Source organism: Pleurodeles waltl, chromosome 9, assembly GCF_031143425.1.
Source record: "Pleurodeles waltl isolate 20211129_DDA chromosome 9, aPleWal1.hap1.20221129, whole genome shotgun sequence".
Lineage (NCBI taxonomy): Eukaryota > Metazoa > Chordata > Amphibia > Caudata > Salamandridae > Pleurodeles > Pleurodeles waltl.
In genome coordinates, this window is record NC_090448.1 from 135,753,745 (window position 1) to 135,774,060 (window position 20,316).

Here is a 20,316-nt window from a genome sequence, read left to right on the forward strand (position 1 = left end):
AAATATGCTTCACAAAATGGATGATGGAGGTAGTTTTCCAGACTGGTACTCAGTTGTGTCAAGTATCGGAACAAAGTGGCGGGGCACAAAACAACAACACAAAAAACAAAAAAAATAACGTACCTGCCACATCGCTGTATCAGCTCTTCAGGCTCCACTGTCCACTGCAGGCACAGGCTCTCAGCCTGCCCTGCGGCCGATCCTAACGCTGCTCTCATGCTGTTGGCAGCATGAGAGCAGCATCAGGATTGGCCTGAGCGCCCTCAATTTGCACTCCCAAGCAGACTGGGAGCCTGTGCTTGCTGTCTCCAACCCGGCAACACAGCTCGGGTTGGCGACAGCTCAGTACACATGCCGGTTTGGCCATCCTGAGATGGTCCAAACCCACATGCGCACTGACAGCAGGGCCACCACTCCTCCTCCCTGCCTGTCATCCGCCATGGCCCTTGCCCCCTAGAAAAATAAAACAATTGTAAACATGGTTTATTATCGTTTTATTTTTCAAGTTTTGCAGCTGCTGACGGGGATGATGTTCCTCCGCTACAATGGAGGAGCCGCTGCTGCTAGTGCTGTGTATAACTAGTTCTCCGGAAGCCATTATGAAGAATCTGGCTCCAAGGTTTGAGAGAGACGGCAGCAGCAGTCTCTTTAGATGTGCAGAGGCAGCCTTTTGCAGTATCCTGACCGTTTGTTCTTTCTAGCATTACTACCATTAGGTCCATGGAGGGTGTGGGGTGTTTGGAGACAGCATTATCCTTAAAAATGCAAGGTTAGCCTTTTGTCAGGCACTGCCCTTTTCTTTCTCCAACATTGCTGCTTCTGAAAGATTAACAGGTGTGAGGTATGATGGTCTCCTTCTCTATTTGCCTGTGTTTTGTGTTTTCTCTAGGAAAGACTTGATCGTTACCTCTTCCAGACCACAATCAACTAAAGACAAAGAGTTCTATTGACGAGTCTAATTGGATACACAAAATGGCAGAACTAATTTGATAGAATCCAAGGGCTAAATCCATTGCATTCATGAACTCTGTCCGCAAATAGCAGAAAACGTCTAAAACTCCATATTAGAGTTCTACGGCTTTTCACTGAACCGCAGGGTGTTTCAGAACCTTCTGAGTTCCAAGGCTGGTGTCTTTGACATCCAGCTTCCAGCCAGGTGAGAGGATACCATCTGATGAAACCTGCAAAAATCTGGAAGCACTGTGGTCTGCGTTGGGCAGGAGTCTGCCTTGCCTACTGAGAGGGGGATGTTGGAGGTATTCTGCAAGAGGAGTCTGTTCTAGAGGAGGAGAAGCCAAGCCGTAGCTACTTGATAGAGAAGTTAACCAGAAAAGGGAACTGATCCTGTGAACTTTAGGAGGAACTGCACCACTAGCAAAGGGAGTGAGCACCACTAAAAGGAAAATGTGGTGTGCCCCTACCATTTAGTGCATGTAACTCGTCGTCCCCAACTGACCCTTGAGGTGTTATTGGCCTCCATCCCTGGCTTTGGAGAGGTCGGTGGGTTTGTCGGTGTGGACTGCTTGGAGCCCCCCTTCCACTGACCCATTCTTGATCTGCCCTGGTGAGCTGCAATGGCACATTGTGTCAAAGAAAACTAAACTTCGAATCTACGGTGGCTGCTGTGGGTTGAACAAAGCCCCGGTGCTAAAGAGTGTGTTCTATGACCATTCACCTCTATTATAGTGACCTTGGAGAGCCTGGCCTGCAGGCTCTAGGAACAGCGGTAGCCTCTCTGAGAACACTCACCTCGCCTTTCTCTAAAGAACTGTGGGTGGACTGTGCTAAGGACTGCGACTGCTCGCTGAACCCATGTAGATCCTTAAGCACCTGTTAAAATTTGCCAGGAAAATACAGGCAGGGTGATGCAGCGATGTGACTGCACTCAAAGCCAGAGGCTCCTGAAATAAGGAACTGCTGCCTGGTGCCAAGGTAAATCGGCTCTTGCCAAGCGTATGGACCAGCTTAGGAACCCACTGAACTTAAATCTCAGGGGCCAGTACAACCACAGAAGCAACTCAGAGACTGGCCTCTGTGTCACTGGCCCCAAAGAGACCCACTCGGTAAACTTCAATATGCTAGCATTTGTGTAGATTTCATATATGTCTTAAATTACTCCTGTAGTCAATAGAATTACTGTAACTGTTGACCCACATGACCTCTTTGTGCAGTATTGTGTAGTGGTAATATAAAGTGATTTTTCTTGTAATGTAAACACAATAATCTGTTAGTGAGTGATATAGTTTGACTTGTTGAGTTCTGAGTCTCTAACACCATTCCATCGCACTGAATAAGCCTTTCACTGTCCTCGTTACCCTTAGGGATAACAAGGGGTTTATCTGCTTCTCGGTTATCAGAGGGCCCAGTAGGATGGCCCAGGACATCAGCACTAAATGGACTCAATATCCTTGTTTGAGACTCAATAGCCCGTGTGCATCGGGACCCCCGATCTGAGTCTGACAGACCCAAAGAGAGTCATATCACTGCCAAGCACCGATTGGCACGAGGCCGCATTCAAGCCAAGGGGTTGTAGTTTTGACACTAACCACTGTGTTTTTATTACACTGGTGTAGATATAATGTAAGACATCCACAACGGGCAGTACAATGGACATATGTGTCCTCATCAAAAAGGGAAACGTACTGTCTTCCAGATCTTCGTTGCATCTTGTAAACCATTATGAATTAAGGTTCTTGTTCACCGTCTTCTTCGTGTATGTGTCATTTATTATTAAGGCTAGACCACAGCTCAAGCGTAGGCACTAGCTTAAATGAAATTAGTCTTTTCTAGACTCATTGCTCCTGGGCCCATGGCATCCATGCTAAGCGGCTGCCAGCACGCCTGGGGTGAGCCCAGCAATTCCACCCTCTGCACGCAAGCTGAGTTGTGAACTGCAAACTTGAGAGGGACGTCTCAAAAGAAGGGTCATTCTTTCGAAAGCAACTTCATGGAAAGTGGAAGTTAGATTGGCAGGTCATACCCTGTAGCGGAACTCTAGGTTTCCCTCTGACTGGCTGAGCGGAAGCGCGTGCTACAATTATGATATGAGTTGGTCTTTTCATAGCTTATTCATAGCTGCCAGGTCCATGTGTTTTCGGAATCCGTCGGAAAGTCGGGGCAGAGCTGGCCATGGAGATATGTGATTGCGCTGGGGCTCAGGAAACCTTCCCTCAGTTACTGGCAATAAATGGAAACATCTGAGTTCACTGAAGAGAGACTTTAAAATGCGGAGAATAAACTGGCTTTCTTTGGAATGGGGGCTACTTTTTAATAGAGAAATGTAAACAGTTAATATAAATAATATCTAAAATTAACACTTGGGGAATGTTTCTCATAAACTGGCAAGCTGATAGGTGCTTTTAACGCCTCTCATTTAAAGCGCTCAGAATATATTCGCGCTGTACGGCGCTAAATATCAACTATTGTCACTGTAAGTTGTAAGAAAAAAGGTTGCAGTTAACATGAATGACATTGCAGTACTTTGCACTGCACTCTGTGGCCAAGTTTGTGAGCTCGGCAGCTGAGCACACTGCCCCAGACCCCTTTCGACCCCCTCCTTCCCTCACTTCCACTTTGCAGTAGTGGGAGTTTCCAGCCTGCTGCGGCAGGGGACCTTCCCGACTTCAGTGGTAAGGGAAAGAGAGCTCTTACCTCAGCCTGCGCCTCGCGGGCATCAGCCTCTCACAACCCCCGCCCCCTCCCGCAGAGCGGCCTCCCTTCCTACTGCAGCCCGCTGCTTCCCACGCCTGCCCAGGCCTCACGCCCTCCCGGCTCCAGCCAGCTGCGCAGGGATCCCGACGGGGAGAGGAGCCGGAGACGTAGAATGGGCTCCCACACCGAAGCCCTGGAGCTGAACGGCAGACACACGGGGCGGGAGGACTTGGACCCGCCGGATGAGGAAGAGGTACGGGGATGGAGTGAGCGGGAGCTGCCGGGGGATGGTGGTGGACGAGATCCATCCAGTGTGTGGTGGGACAGAGGAGCCAGGGCGTGGGAAGGCATTTATACGGCTAATCTCCTTTCAGACATCTGATCGCATTCCCCAAATAATGATCTTGATTGTTTATAAAAACTGTCCCTTTGCCAGTGTGAGACGGGCTCCAACATCATACACACAGACACACACTTGTAGGTGGATATTCGCACTCTGACAACGAAAACTAAAGCGCTGGCTTGAAGCATAATGTAATTCACAGGTGAAGCGCCCTCTCGCTGACAGACTCCGGGTGGGTGATGCTCTGGTGTGGGGATGAGCGCGCTGGACAGTGTGAGTACACACACAGCCGGAGCTCCGTGCACTTGTTACTGCGCTGCCAGTAAACTGCACCCTCGGCGGGACGCCTGGATGAGCTCGTCACATAAGTGGCAGAGGGACGGACTTCTGTGCCCAGCTGGCAGAAACATCCAAGTCGCGCTGCATAATGGTTGTTATTGTCTCAGCCTTGCGGTGTTTTGTTTTCTGCGGCTGTGCATGGCAGACGTCTGCACCTGACGACACCGGTGTTCGCTAAAGACGTCTAATAACTTCTCAGCGCGCGCTGATTAAATGGCAATGTAGTCTACCGGGCATTTATTTTCTCCCTTTCTTATAGGTTAGAGCTCGAGGCACCCTCCATCTCACGTTTCCGGCGTTGGAAACACGCACGCACCTATCTACCCCCACCTTCACTCCACTCTTTTAAACTTGTTTGGTTTCTTTTCTGTGGGTGTATGACATAAGGGAATCCAGCCTAATCCAGCTGCTATTATTCAGATGGGTCCGGGATTTAGTCCGGTCACAGGGAAATAGGCTAACTTTGTCCCGGTGTAATTAAAAGGGAAATATGCTAACTTTGTCCCGGTGTAATTTGCAGACACTGAACAGATTCAGCAGCGACCGCACAAGTTCTGGGTTCACACCAGCAGCCTACATTGGATGAGCAAGGTTTCTTATGTAATTTTGTGCTGGTTGCAACGCAAGTACCTCGCTTAAATGCCCATCTGCAATCCTCTTGTTCCTGGGAGCAAGCCTGTGTGTGCCTTGAGTCTTGATTCCAGTGTCTAGGAGGAAAGCAAAGACACTCAACCTAATGTCTTTCCACAAGTGCTTAACAGACGAACTATGATTGGAAGCCAGGTTTTTGACTTTTCCATCCGTTCCGTATACATATAAGAGGTATATCACATACACTATAAGAATGCCAGACATATATATGAGTAGACTAATTAGACTAAAGCCATTTATAAAACACTTATTAATTTACTTATCTGTGTATTTTTTAGCAATACTCATTGTAATGTAGGGTGTCAGAGTTACATCACACAGAGACTATACAGAGGCAATGAATCATAAAGGTGTGCAAGTCAATATAGAGGAAATGTTACAAAAGACACTGATGGTTACAAGGCGTAGGAGCCTGGTATCATGCATTCTGGTCGGTACTACATGTTTGGGGCATGGTTTGGAGAAAAACGAAGTCAGGATTTAGAACGTTTGTGGATTCTACAGAACGCAGTAGTTGCGTCTGATGTACTAAAATATGTATTACAACTCAAAGCAACCATTTTTATTACAAACTTGGAGTCATAAAAGATTGAGAAATCAGTCCTTGCAGTTTGCCTTCATCCCCTTGATGTCTCTTCATAACGCAGTGTGCTATATTACAAGGATTGTAACTTATGGACTGTAGGTAACTCAAGAGTCTCAACGACAAAAGGCATAACCCCGTAGCTATCTACATAAAAGACAAACCAGTGACCTGCATTCTACGCACTGTGCTTATACTCTTTTTTGGAAAGTCAAACCTGTGCTACACCCACACAGAGACCTCTCAATGAAGCGGGTTATCGACCAAAGTTATCACACTGTTGTTGGACCCTTGAAATAGTAAGGTACACAAAACTCTCTGCAGCAGGTGTTTATCCCGATACGGTCTTTTAAAATGCATTCTGTTTGTGAGCAATGAATTGAGCCAGAACACATTTACTGTCACATTTGTCCTCTGCTATTTTTAAACAATATTTGTGTTTTGACTATTAGACTCCGCCTCTCAGGACTGCCTTTTGATGCTGACACGTCTTGAGCCTCAATTTACAGGATACCGGAGTTTTTTTTTCCATTTCCAGCACTGGTGCCCGTATATGACATGATTTACTAACAGTGTTTGTCTCTCTCACACACACACACACACACCTAATTTTAAAGGCACCGGTCTCGCACTGCAAAGGCACTGTTTCTGTCTCAGGCATGTGTCCGCGTGAGTGCGTTCTGTGCACATGGCCCTTTATTACCATTTTATTGTGAGTTTTAGTCACTCACAATTCACGCCACTGTTTCGTTGCGAACATGATTTGAAGTAAAGCCGCCGTTCTTCTGGGCCGTGACTCCTACTCACCGCTCTTATCACTCACTCCACAATGCTGTCTTTCACATCTGGGCGGGCCTCTGGCTATCGCTCAGTCACTGTATGGAGTTGGATGTAAACAAAATCGCTCTTGCTCCTTCCCCGGCCCGTTGCCATGGACACCACTCGCCTCTCCGGGATGGGAGTAGAGATTCCAGTTTCAAACCACGGAGCTGAAGGACACAGGGCGGCTCTAGACAACACATGACCGTTCTTTGTTGGGAGCCAGCCGTCTGTATAATGTGTGTACCAGAGGGCAGAGCACGAGAAAGGCGTCGACCTCAAGTGCCAATACCGGAAGTAATTTGTTCATCTATGTGTTTAGTTTACTGATTAGGAGCGACGCCTTTTCTGGTTTACACTTTCGAAGAACACGGACTGTATGTAACATTCTGCAGGTGAATTGTGTGAGTTTATAATTATAAGGAATTATCAGCAAGAGGCACGTTTAATCAGAATCGTGTGAATGTTTCAGTCTAGTATGACAAGATCGGGCGATCAGTCTCGGGGCCGGCTATAGCGCTTGGTGGCACCCAGTGCGATATACTTTTTTGCCCGCCCAGTGATGACCCCCTCGGATACCCACTATCATCCACAAAAGTGTCCCTAATCTCTCCATAGCCCTTCACACAAATTTCATTTGTTTTAAAGTGCTGGTAAAGGCTGGCTTTACTAATCCACTCAGCTATCCACATAAAACACAAATTTATTCTTTGCAGCAGGCACATTGACCGTGTCCTCTACTTTATGGTGGGTCAAAACTGTCACTAGACAAATCTCTCTCTCTAGCAGCAACATTAATAATAACAGTTATCTTGACATTTTAATTGCTTCCTGAAAGCTGGACACACAAGAACTCTGCAGAAAGTGCTTTTAAATTGTAAGTTAAATCATAAATTATTGCTAAACACAGAAACCCCCTTTGAGGTCCTTAGTTCCCTCCAGGACAGCGCCCAGTGCGGCTGCACTGGTTGCACCGCCCTAAAGCCAGCCCTGATCAGACTTCATGTCTTTCATGGTTAGCTGGTACAGGTACTGTGCGCCTTTGCTTCTTTAATTGAAAGACATAGTATCTGCACTTTTCAGCAGAGGTTCAGTACTTTTATTGCAAGCATACAGGCACTTCTGTAGCAGAGCACTACTCTGATATAGTGATTGTTTGCAATTCTAGATTTGCATTTGAAGCACTAATTTAAGCAATAAAAAATGTGACATAATGTAGGACAGAATTCGGAGGCGTGGCTACCGCCTGAGTAAAATGGCCATCTAATCGGAGAGTTCTGCCACCCTGAGGGACAAAAATGGCCCGTCTTGCTGACACACCACCTCCACAGACACTTTAAACAGTGCCCAGCTTATAGGAAGGTGTAGAGCTTTCAGCAACCCACTTTTGGTGAAAAAACTTCAAGAGAAACTCCTCTTATAACCAAGTGCCCCAGAAGCTGCCTCACACTGCCTGACCCTAAAATGGCCGACAACGGGGCTCCATGTGGATGAATCTCTACTCGACTACCCCAGCATCACTAAGAACAACCTACCCTACACACACATCAGCTGCCCACCAATAGCAGGCTAGAATTGACCTTGTGTTTATGCCTGTGCTGGATATTTCTAACGTCACCGGGGCAGAGATACTACCCCATGGGGTTTCAGACCACTTGCCATTGCGGATCCGGCTGGGTGGCGTTGACCTGACCCGGCGTCCGATGTGGTGCCTAAACGCATGGCACCTACAGGAGGGTGAGTATACCCTCGAGATCAGAGACCATCTCACCCAATATTTTGAACAAAATCTAGGATTGGTGCAGTCTCCGGGCACGGTCTGGGCTGCATGTAAGGCTACCTTTAGGGCATATGTCAAGCATCTTGTTCGCATCCGGTAACGCGCTCGCGACTCATGGGTGGCAGAGCTGGAGGCCAGGACGCTACGCCTTGAGTGTCGGGACACGGTTGCCGCATCAGCCTCCAATCTGAGGCAATTTACCATGGTCAGAGAGGAGATTAAGCATTTGGTGCTGGAATCCACGAAGCATGCTTGGAGAGTGTCGGCAGCCCGAGTGTATGGCTGGGGAGACAAGAATGGAAAACTCCTACTCTGGCTGGCCACACGACCATTAGCTGACAGGGTTATTTCAGAGATCACTGATGAGTCAGGAACACTTGCTAGGACACCCAGTGATATTGCACAGTTTTGCTTCCTACTACGCACAGTTATAGGCGGAGCGTCCCCGGCCACTAGTTGAAAGGGAGTCTTCTCTCCTGGAGCATATCGTCCTTCCCAAGATCTCATAGGCAACCAGGGAGAGCCTTGATGAGGCCATAACCCTTGCAGAGATCACAGTGGCAATATCCAGCTTGTCATCGGGTTATACGCCCGGCCCAGACGGCTTCCCGGCAGAGCTCTATGACAGATGTGGCGATATCCTGAGCCCCCACCTGCTCAATATGTATGACGAGGCAGAGAGGAAAGGTTGTTTCCCTTCTGGGATCGACCAAGCCACAATCGTGGTGATCCCCAAGACCCAACCACCGTCACGCAACTGCTCGGCGTACCGACCCATTTCTCTCTTGAACACCGAGATTAAGGTGCTATCGACTATACTTGCCACTAGGTTGAGGGATGTGTTCCCCTCGTTGGTACACCCAGACCAATGTGGATTTATGCCCTCACGCAGCACCAGACACTGCATTAGACGGCTGCATGTTACCCTGGCACACCGCGGGGCCCTGACCTGGTCGCCTTTGGCTCTTCTGCTTGACTTCGAGAAAGCCTTCGATACCGTGGATTGGCCCTACTTGGAGCATGTCCTGCTAAGCAACTGAATCGGGCCTAAATTCCGTGGTCTCATGAGGCTACTCTATTCCAACCCGACCACCCGAATCCAAGTGAACGGTGTGGTCTCTGAACCGTTCCCCATCCGTTGAGGCACTCGTCAGGGATGCCCACTGTCCCCATTGCTTTTCGCACTCGCAATAGAACCTTTGGCGAAATTGTTGAGAGAGGACCACCTGATAGAGGGCTGGTCATGGCCTGCGGGCCCAGAGAATCGGGTGGCACATCCTTATTTACCTCTCTAACCCAGCCACAAGCGGCCCGCGAGTCCTGCAAATTTTAGACCTCTTCTCGCAGGCCTCTGGCCTGACCCTGAACCCTGGCAAATCTCTACTGGCCCCCCTGCACCCCTCCAGAGAATGCGTTGATTGACAAAAAAACATCCCGATCCAACGCAACAGCTTTAATGTAATCTAGGTGTGCACATAGTCCTGTTGCCTGAATTAGCATGGGAACTAAATGTTACTCCACTCACTAAGAAAATCAAAGATGACCTCCAGCGATGGCGGAACCTACCCCTCAATCTGCTTGGTAGAATAGCACTTTTCAAAATGATGATACTTCCCAGGTTCCTATACCCATTGCAGAACTTCCCATACCCAGTTCCCCAGAAGTGGTTCAGGGCGATGGACACGGTGGCGCGTCAGTTTTTATGGCACGGCTCCCGTCTCAAACTAGCCCTTATTACCTGCCAAAGAGATATTTATGACGGAGGGTTGGGAATGTCTAACATCTAATTCTATCACCTCGCAATGCACCTGCTGGTGGTTGATGACTGGCTGGGAGGAGGCTGGACGGACCCTGCTTACAGACTGGAGTTCCAAACAATGGGCTACCCCGGGATCTTCGGTGCGCTGTATGGTGGCCCGGTTCCCCTGGGTGCCCTGGACGTGACTAAGGTGGTTCTGTTGGGTTGGCCCAGAAAGTGTCGGGCTGCTGGGGTCACCTCACCCAACAGACCCCTTTATGGCAGGGGAGGCGGCTGGCAGAGGTTTCGGCACTGGAGGGATTCCAGAGATGGAATAGCATTGGGATATCCATCATCGCGATGTTTGGGGAGGGTCTCACATGCGGTCCTTTGAAGAGCTCCAGGGACTCTACTCACTAAACAAGACCCAATTTCACAAATATTTACAACTTCGGCACGCCATGCTGGTACATGTCCGACCAGGAGATAACATTCCAGAATGCAGTCCCATGGAGGCGAAGGTCTTGATGGGAAACCTGGGCAAGTGGGGAGTCTCTCAAATTTACCGCTCTCTACTCACTAACACCGCCCTCTCTCTTGAGGGACTTCGTTGGAAATGGGAGGGATAGGTGGGCCCCATAGAGGTGGAGGACTGGAGGGAGGCGTTAATGGCCCCCCAGACCCTGACATCCCGATTTTGAGTGCTACAAACCCTCTACTTGCACACAGCATATCTTACCCCTAAAAGGCTCTTTAAAGCAGGCCTTCGGCCTACAGCTGACTGCCCCCGATGTTCCTGCCCGGACGCTGATTTTTTCCATATGGTCTGGGCTTGCCCAGTCATAATGACTTATTGGAGGGTGATCATGAGGGAAGACTTGGAGGTCCTGCAATCGGAAGTGGCTCCCTTACCACTCTTGCTGGGGGCCATGGGGGAGATGGGGCTGGGAAGAGCGAACTGTATCTTTCTGGGAGTGGTCTGCCTAGTGGTCAAGAGAGATATCATGGTGGACTGGAAAGCCGGAGTGGCACCGGCTCTGGCCAAGTGGAGGAGGGGTGTAGACTGGTGCGAGCAGTGCGAAAAACCTGTATATGAAGCTAGAGGGTGTCCAAACAAATACAACAGAGTTTGGGGAAAATGGGGGAATATGTGGAACACCTAGCCTGTCAGGGCCACCCAGGCCACCTGTGTGGTACCCCCTCTAGATGTGAGCCTTTAGAGGGGTGGCCTCTCGCTCCTTACCTATCTATCCTGCCTTAACTGATTGGAGTTCACACTGCATATTCTTACTAGTCTTATTCAGCATTATTAAGTTTATTAAGTCTAAGTTTATCATGCTCATGTATCCATTGTCTATGGAGCCCACTGGGGCCATTGTTACGACCGTCCCAAGGTACCAACTGGTTCCTTGTTATCTGTATTTTCATTTTATTTGTCTTTCACAAAATCAATAAAAGCTCTTTATCAAAAAAAAGAACAACCTACCCTGGAGGTGAGCACTTAAAGGCCTTACTCTACAACGATCTATAAAGGTAGGAACCGCTAATATACATAACAAACCTACCGGCCAGAGCAAATATGGCACAGCTTCTCCCATCCATTGCCTGAGCCTAAGATGGCCACCTCCATTTAATACAACTCTTTCTAAAGAATGCTCCAGAACCTTTTTACTTCTCAACGTAACACATTGGAATTCTGAATTTCTCCACCTCAATGGCAACCCAAATTGCAGATAGGAGGGACTGAGAATAATCCCTTAAATTCCAAAGTGCTGTACCTTGCTATTTAACAATCTGCATTATGGCACCATATACAATTATTTAAGTGTTACTAACCCAGGAAGGTTATGGACTTCTGCACCTCACCCTACATCCTAATATTTGGTTCCTCCGTCAATCATCTCAAGGACTACCGAAATCCCTCTTGGTGCACCCAGCGCAAAGTATACAGTAAGATCCGCTCTCAAAATGGCAGACTCCAAACTGCACAACCCCAAAGAACCAAGGTCTGAAAGACACCAAACCAGCACAAAAGAGACACAAGCAGGACCCCCTGACCTCAGACTCCCCTATAAAACCTAAATCTGAGAACTCCGCAACTGTACACCTAGTTATTCAGAAACTCGACATGCTACATGTGCTTGCTTAATCGACAAAATCTACCACAGAAACTGTACAGAGTGACCTTGCATCTTTGAAACAAGATATTATACAGCTGGGTGGCAAAGTCTCTGAAATAGAATCACGGATAAACCTCCTGGAAAACCACAAACACAACTCTTCTAAAACTTTATCAACCACCACTGTGAGGCTGGCCCAACTGAAAAGGAACATCACCAAACTCGAAGATAGAAATAGAAGGGGCCACTTGCACATTTTTGGACTTCCTGAAGGTAGTGAAAACAAGCTCCTTCCTGAGCAACCTTCATTTAAAAATTGGATCCCCAAGTACTCACTATAAACTTAGACATGGATTTTGAAATAACTCGAGGGCACACAGTACCTACACATAAGCCCGCAAACAGGGAAGCTCCAAGAGCCCTCATTTTTAGACTCCTGCACTACTCACATATTGAAGCCATCCTCACACAGATGAAGAAAATACAGAGAATTAAGTGGCAAGTTGCCTTCATTGGGATCTTTCAAGATTATTCCAAAGACACTGTAAAGAAACTAAAGGCGTTCCTTTCCCAAAGGAAAACTCTGAAAGATCTGTCAATACATTTTTTGTTTATTTGTCCTGCATGAATAAAAACAACTTACAAGTGCAAAACCATCATTTTTGAAGCCCTAAGGAACTGGACTCTTATGCTGCAGTAATCCAAGACCTGAAAATTACTTCTTAAAAACTCAAAAGGAATGGCTAGCACTTAACAAGAATCCTTCCTATTAACTTTCACTAACTTTCTACTCTGATACGATAATCAAGGCTGCCAACAAATGGCCTAAACAAAACCCAATTCACGTTCTTCCAATAAGGCTGCAGAACTCTGATCGACCCATGGGATGGAGACATGGGTGTACAATCTCATTCTTCCATAATATCTGTAACAGGCCGAAATATTTGTTTGTGTTGCTTTCACTTCTTCAAAATGAGACAGAATAAATAAAGTGGTCAGCAACCTACAAAACATCTATCTAAACTAACTAGCACCTACTAACCTACTAATAACCTAACAATAAACCTAGCAACCTACTTTTAACCCTAACCAATGGTAAGATTTGTGTTCTCTCCTTTAATGACTGGTACTGTATCTCTATAACGACCCTCAACCTGCTCTTTTTTAATCAAATATTTTATAATTGCCTTCAACCCGATTACGTATTTATTGCAATGTTTCATCTTCTGACTTTCAACATAATTTAGATTTATCAAATCACATATTGACATGAATTAATTTTGATGCCAGCCTCACATTGATAATAATATCATAGAAATCTAGTGCCATCCAATGGGTACTTAGCTGTTGTCCAATTGATATCAAAACTCCATTTTGACCCACAGGTTGGTCAATACAAAAATCACTAACGTTTGCCCACACTACCTGCAATACAGTAGCCTGGGGTCACTTGACCGACTCTCTTGGATGTGTGTTGAATCTATGTTGAGAATATGCTGGCACTTGGTGAACATTATGCTGGTACTAGTTGATAATATGTTGGTTCTAGGTGGACACTTTACTGATAACTAATTGAAACTCTGTTGGCACTATGTTGACACTATGTTGATATTATGTTAGAACTATAATGACAGTAAGTGGAGAATTTACTGCAAACTGTACATTGTACGCCTTAATTATGACATACATTGGGTACCATTTTCACAATCCTAACTGTTGACATAAAAACTTAACTCAGCAGAAATAATGACACGTGTCACCAACTAACACCCATCCCACAAATAGCAACCACACTCACTACAAATATTACACTTCCTATATTTACTACAACTACTATACCTGCAAGTACATTAATATAAACAACAGAATACACATTATTATCCACTCCCACCAAATGGCAGCTAACTCACTAGACACCACTGTGGTAACAACACCAGGGATTCCAGCCACCATACACTATAGGTAAACATACCATACTTAGACATTGCCCGTGACTTTTATTACACCCCCTATTCTATACAGGACACAGCAAGACTGTGCACCGGACCTAGGCTTGACCACATTCTCCTTCAAGAAACCATAGTGGCCATGAAGGAGGCAATCCTCCTAAAAAGAGCATGGGTTAGTGACTTATCATGCTCCCCTCCACGAACAAAAAAAATGGGCTGATCATTCTTGTCTCAAAAGCCTCTGGCCTTACTATCCCCTCCTCAGAAGCAGACACTGAAGGTAGATGGCTTCTTACTAAATTACAGAAGGACAACACTGAAATTATAGTCATGAACATCTATGCCCTCAATTAGGACAATTACCTTTTGGATTAATCTCAATAAAAAATTCTCAACTTTACCTCCCAACTGCAGAATGATTCTACGAGGAGATTTCAATTTACCCTGGGACACTACCCTTGACAGCAATTCTGCATGTCAATTTAAACCCAACAAATCCCATAAGCAAATGCTAAACATGTGTAATTCTCTTAAACTTAAAGACATATGAAGACTATTCAGTCCCACAGGGAAAGATTACTATTTTGTTTCCTATTCGCACAATACATTCTCTCGCATCGATTATATCTTAACTGACGAAAGTCACGTCCCAGCCACCTCTTCCCCAACCACTGAACAGATCCTAGTCTCAGACCATGCCTGTATTTCATTATTCTACAATATTGCTTGCAATACATCAGGAACACAAACATGGAGAATGAACCACCTCCTCATGGATAAATCTTCCTTCAAGAAAATAATCAAAAAAGAGATCGATGAATACATTGAAGTCGATAGGTCTTCTGGTCCAAATGCACAAATCATCTGGGACGCCGTGAAATGCACTATCCATGGGCACATGATTAAATTTATGTCAAAGAGAAACAATCTAGACAACAAAACGTTAGACCAACTAGGACTAAAAATAAATGCAATAGAGAAAGATCTGAAATGCACCAAAGACAAAACTCAATTAAACAATCTAATTAAACTCAATTATGAATACAACAAGAGTCTGAGTAACAAAGCCCACCTAATAGTCCAAAAATACAAAGGCATCAATTTCTGTGGACGTAATAAAGCTGCCAAAGTACTTCCGTCTTATTTAAACCAGACCAGTCAGAAGACAAGAATAACCTCTATAACCAACAAACATGGTGTCACATCGACAGACAAGAATGACATCCTAAATACCTTTGTAAAATATTACTATACCTTCTACTCCAAAAGTAATAACACATCTTATGACTTATGCTTATAATATTTCAATAAAATGAATGTAATTAAGATAGATGAATCAACAAAAATCACTAGAACAACAGATGTCTCACACAAAATCATAAATGCAATCTAAACAATGAAAGCCAGGAAGGCTCAGGGCCCAGCTGGCTTCCCGGCATCATTCTATCAAACTTGGGCTACCTCCCTAATCACTCCCTTAGTAGACTTATTTGCCCAGTTCTCCTCCATTGGCTCTGTTGAGGGCTCCGCCGCGTAGGCAACCATAATTGTTATACCCAAAGAAGGGAAAGACCTGTCCAATCCCAAGAACTACTGACCTACATCCCTCATAAACACAGACTGCAAAATATATGCAAAGATCCTAGCCCTCAGAATAGACCCCATTCTCAAAAACATAATACACCCCTCTCAATCAAGATTTATCAAAGGGAAATTCAGATAATATCAGAATTTTAGCCATGCGATTTAAATAGGCAATCTCCTGCACCAACCAACCTGCGTGATAGGATTAGATGCAGAGAATTCCTTTTATAAGGTATTGTATACATTCCTCCAAGCCTACCTCACTCCCTTAAACTTTAGCCCTGCTCTCTCAAAATTGATCTTTGCTCGATACAAAGAATCAAAAGCTAGAATAAACATCAATGGAAAGTTGTCTAATCCCATTTATCTCCAACAAGGAACCAGACAAGGATGCCCTCTCTCCCTCCTACTATTTCTACTAACACTTTAGCACCTACTTACATTGATCAGAGAAAATCCATTCATCCCTGGTATACCTTTCTCATCAGGCCCACAAAAACTAGCCGCCTATGCCGATGACATTCTCCTTTTTGTCACTAGGAAGACTCAGCCTTGCCACACATCAAACCCACCATCAACAACTACTCTAAGATGTCAGGCTAATGCCTCAGTAAGAGAAATATAGAGGTTCCTGCTCTCAATGTGTACTGCAACAGCTCATACATCAGCCCCTACAGACTCAAATGGGCCCCAGGTAAGAAAAAATACCTGGGTATATGGTTCACTCACAAGTTTAAAGACTTCATCGATCTCAATGAGAAAAAGACGCTAGATAACATCAACAATAGCTTAGACAAATGGTCAACCAGGTTCATTACTTGGTGGGGTACAATAAAATGTATCAAAATTATGATTACCCCCTTCATTAACTTCATAATCAGCATGTCCACCATATACATCTCAGAAACCTTTTTCACTAAAATAGACACGTTACTTACTAAATTCCTCTGGAAGTTTAAATTGCCCAGAATTGCCCTAAAGAAACTGAGACTTCCTAAAATAACTTGGCAGCCTAAACCTACCCGACTTCTGGAGATACCAACGTGCCTTCCTAGCAAAACAGGGGGGCCACTGGCTCCTAACCACCACCAACCCCTCGCCACCATGGCTTACTATTGAAATCACCCACGCTAAACCCGTATCCCTCACTTCATTTCTAACCGTCAAAAAAATTAAAACACACCACTCTATAAACATTCTGTACAGCACAGGCACTCTGAAAAATTGACAACAAACTGCCCCCAAAAATTGAACACTCATGTCTACGTGCTATGACACAATGAAAACTTAAAACTAGAAGGGAGAATGATGTACATAGAGAAATGGGCACAAAAAGATATTCTCATGGTTAGAGATACCAGCACTCCCTCAGAACCCATACTGTTCTCTCAAATTATAGATAAATTTGGCCTAAACGACCTAGACTTTTACCATTTCCTTAAAATAAAATCACTTATAGCCGAACATAAACTTCCAATCCCCCGACCTACCCAACACATTAGAAGAATTTACTAAAGGTGGTTACCTAACTTTCAAAGTGTACTCCCTCCTATCCCACACAAAAACCTCACTTAACAAACCAACACAAGACAAGTGGGAAACTCTACTATCAGACTCCACCAACACTCCAAAGAACTCACCAGACTGGCCATTTACCTGAAGTAACCTCACTTCGAACATAAAAACTCCATCACTACCACAAAGCAGATATTGTATTGCCAATATGGCCCACAGGACTCCAGCCAAAGTTTATAAACTAGGCCTCCTATCCTCCAACACATGCTAGAGCTGTGAGAAGGAAACAGGAGACTTAAAACACATGCTAATGGAGTGCACCTCCACCACAAAGTTCTGGCAGGACATCAGTAATACAATATCTCAAATACTTCATACAAAAGTGACTCCTACTTTATCCTCTGTTACATTGAGCATCATCCCCACTGACATTAAACAGGCCTTAAACAAAGAGGACATTCTCCTGTGGGATAATCTAGTCACAATTGGCCTTAAAGTTATCCTCAATGAATGGAAAAAATCATCTAAACTATCCCCCCACACATGGTGGGAATGGCTCAAACTCACCAGAACTGCTTATAACTCACTAAATTTATACTTGATGACAACACAATGAAGAATGGTAAACTCTGGTGCAAACTAAAAAACTTTATGTCTCACTAGTCTATGTAACCACGATCATCTGATCACTCAATCGTTCCTGCATCCACTCACTAATTGTCCCACCGTCCCTCTCCCCTTCCCACTCTCCCGTCCCATCCACTCCCTACCCACACCCTTGCCCATGTACTCCCTGTCTTTCACCCCATCACCTTCTTCTTCTCTCTCATCACCGCTCTTTTACTCTGTCTCATTCATCTACAACTGAGGTACCTTAATCATTCACCGCAACATCAAAAACCACTCCGTCACTATACATACACTGATTAACCTCACCTCACCATTGCAAACAAATTCACTTATCTCTACCCTCTACTTTTATCAACGTGGACTGACTCCTCATGCTATATCTTAAACTACTGTTCTCACTTGATTTGATGGTACCAATCAATGTACTGTTTCTTTTCATTTATGTTATTTAATTTTCCTTTTGCATAAAATCCCAATAAAGCACTCTTGAAATAAAAACAACTGTGGAAAATAATTCTCAGATTTACATGCATTAAAGCTGTAGCATTCAAATACAGTGCCAAATGCCTTTTCTAATTGGATAAGGTACCTGCTGTGTGGTGACTTGGGCACACCCAGTATCATTAGCGCAGCGTGCTGCGGCTTGCAGGATGATAGAACGGCGGGCGCGGCGACTGAAAGTAATGCACACCAAACAGGTATAGGTGGTAACTAACTTCCTCGCGGTAAGTTTCTCACCTTATTTCCTTGGTCCTGACATCATGGTCAAAACTATAATGTTTCTACTGAGGAGGGGCTTCATCCTGAAGACCCCTCAATTAGACGGTGCAATGATGTGTTCCTGGTTGCACAACATAACAGCAACTCAACTGTACTAAGAATGAGTACATCCAACTGACTAAAGGGTTTATTCATCTTTTTCATTTTATGCCTTGTCCTAAACCTTTACGTAAAAAATAAAGCTACCAACCTAAATTATCAGTTACGATCTGTTCATTTTTGTTTAAAGCATATTCTATTGATTTTTCGTACAACATGAAATTCCCCAACTGGGAGGGAAGATTGGTGGGACGTAATACATGTTTCCATTGTTAACCATTCTTGGTTATACAGTTTAATCAGTTGCCCCCGCCCCATCTACCCTTCCTCCTGCTCACCCCTCCCTCTGCATCTTCTAATTATATGTTCAACTATCATGGAAGGGCTCTCCCGTAGGGCTAGTGGTAAGTACGTACATAGTACTTGTCCGTTTATCGACATTCTGGCCATCTATTAGTCCTTTGTGTCCGGGTTTAAACAATGTAGCCGGTTGTGGGGGAAGTTGTTGTTTTTTCATCTCTCAGACCTTGGGGGGGGGGTTCTTGGGACAGGTGTTCGCTAGTGTGTGTGTGTGTGGGAGTGCTATTGTGAGAACCCTGGCCCGTTTCCCTCAGGCCACCTACTAACCCCTTTTATGCTCTAGCATTGTCTGTTTTACCAATACCCTTGTGAGCCTCTCGTATCAGCAGTGGACCCTCGCACCACGCCTATTTTTCCAATTCATGTCTCCATACCATCAGTTGTGGGCCCTTCGGGTCCTTCCAGCGACGAGTAAGTTCCCATTTTGCCAGTAGTAGGGCTAAGTTTTGAAAATTACTAGTTGTTTTATTTTTACTTGTGTGTGGGAACCAGTGAAGTAGGCAGTGGGCAGGTGTTACAGGGACTTTCTTCTCTGTCACCCTTGTCAGTGTTGTGGTGACCCCTTCCCAGTATGTTGTGAGCGAGGGGCATGTCCAGAGCATGTGGCGAAAGTTGGCATTCACCGCCCCACACTTTACACATGCAGCATCAGTGAGCCCAAATAACGTATTAATTTTCTCTGGAGTGAGGTAGGCCCTATGTAGAATATAGAAACCTTTCAATATAAACCGAGCATTTCTAGATAGTTTGGGTATGTGCTCTAATATAATCTCCCAAGCCCGTTCTGTGATAGGAATCCCCAGATCCTCCTCCCAGCGAGCTCTCAACTTGTCCAGGTGCCCCATGGAGTCAGTTTGTATTGCTCTATGCAGGCATGTGACAGCTTTGTATGTCCCAGCAGATGTTGCGATATAACTGCAACACCCATGTGTTGCGGGTTCTTGTCCCCTTATTTTTTAAATGTTGGCGGATAGCTGCCGTTATTGATCTGTGTAGTAGGAAGTGACCCGGGGGGAGCTCTATATTCTGCGTGAACACTTCAAATGTAAGTAGGGATGTATCCCCAAATAGTTATCCCACATGCATGCTGCAGGCCACTCCCAAATCCCTCGCCACTCCCCTTCATGTGGTAATTCTTTCAGCATATGGATTGGAAGGCCTGAGGAGTACGAAGTCTTAGCATGTGTCCTTTGCAGTACTCTAGCCCAGCATTTTTGGATGACCACAAATTCCCTAGTGCCAGGCCACAGTCTTTGACCGATTCGCAGTAGCATGTTAGTAAGTATAGGTAATCTGGGTACAGAGGGGCTCAAGTCCCTACTTGCTGCTTGCCTGCCCACCTACCACTAAGTGTACCATTGGAGCTGAGCAGCTAAGTAATATGACTCAAAGTCAGGCACTGCCAGACCTCCCTCCCTGGATGGCAGCTGGAGGG

At 45.4% G+C, this 20,316-nt stretch overlaps 1 protein-coding gene across 1 annotated transcript in view; it reads left to right on the top strand.

Moving 5' to 3' along the window:
* The first annotated feature begins 3,497 nt into the window (after positions 1-3,497).
* The window catches only part of NINJ1 (ninjurin 1), a 208,909-nt gene continuing 192,090 nt past the window's right edge, over positions 3,498-20,316 (top strand). Inside the window, exon 1 of the mRNA XM_069206417.1 lies at positions 3,498-3,904. Coding sequence (XP_069062518.1) covers positions 3,824-3,904 — 81 coding nt within the window. The 5' untranslated portion in view covers positions 3,498-3,823. The remainder of the gene's footprint in view (positions 3,905-20,316) is intronic.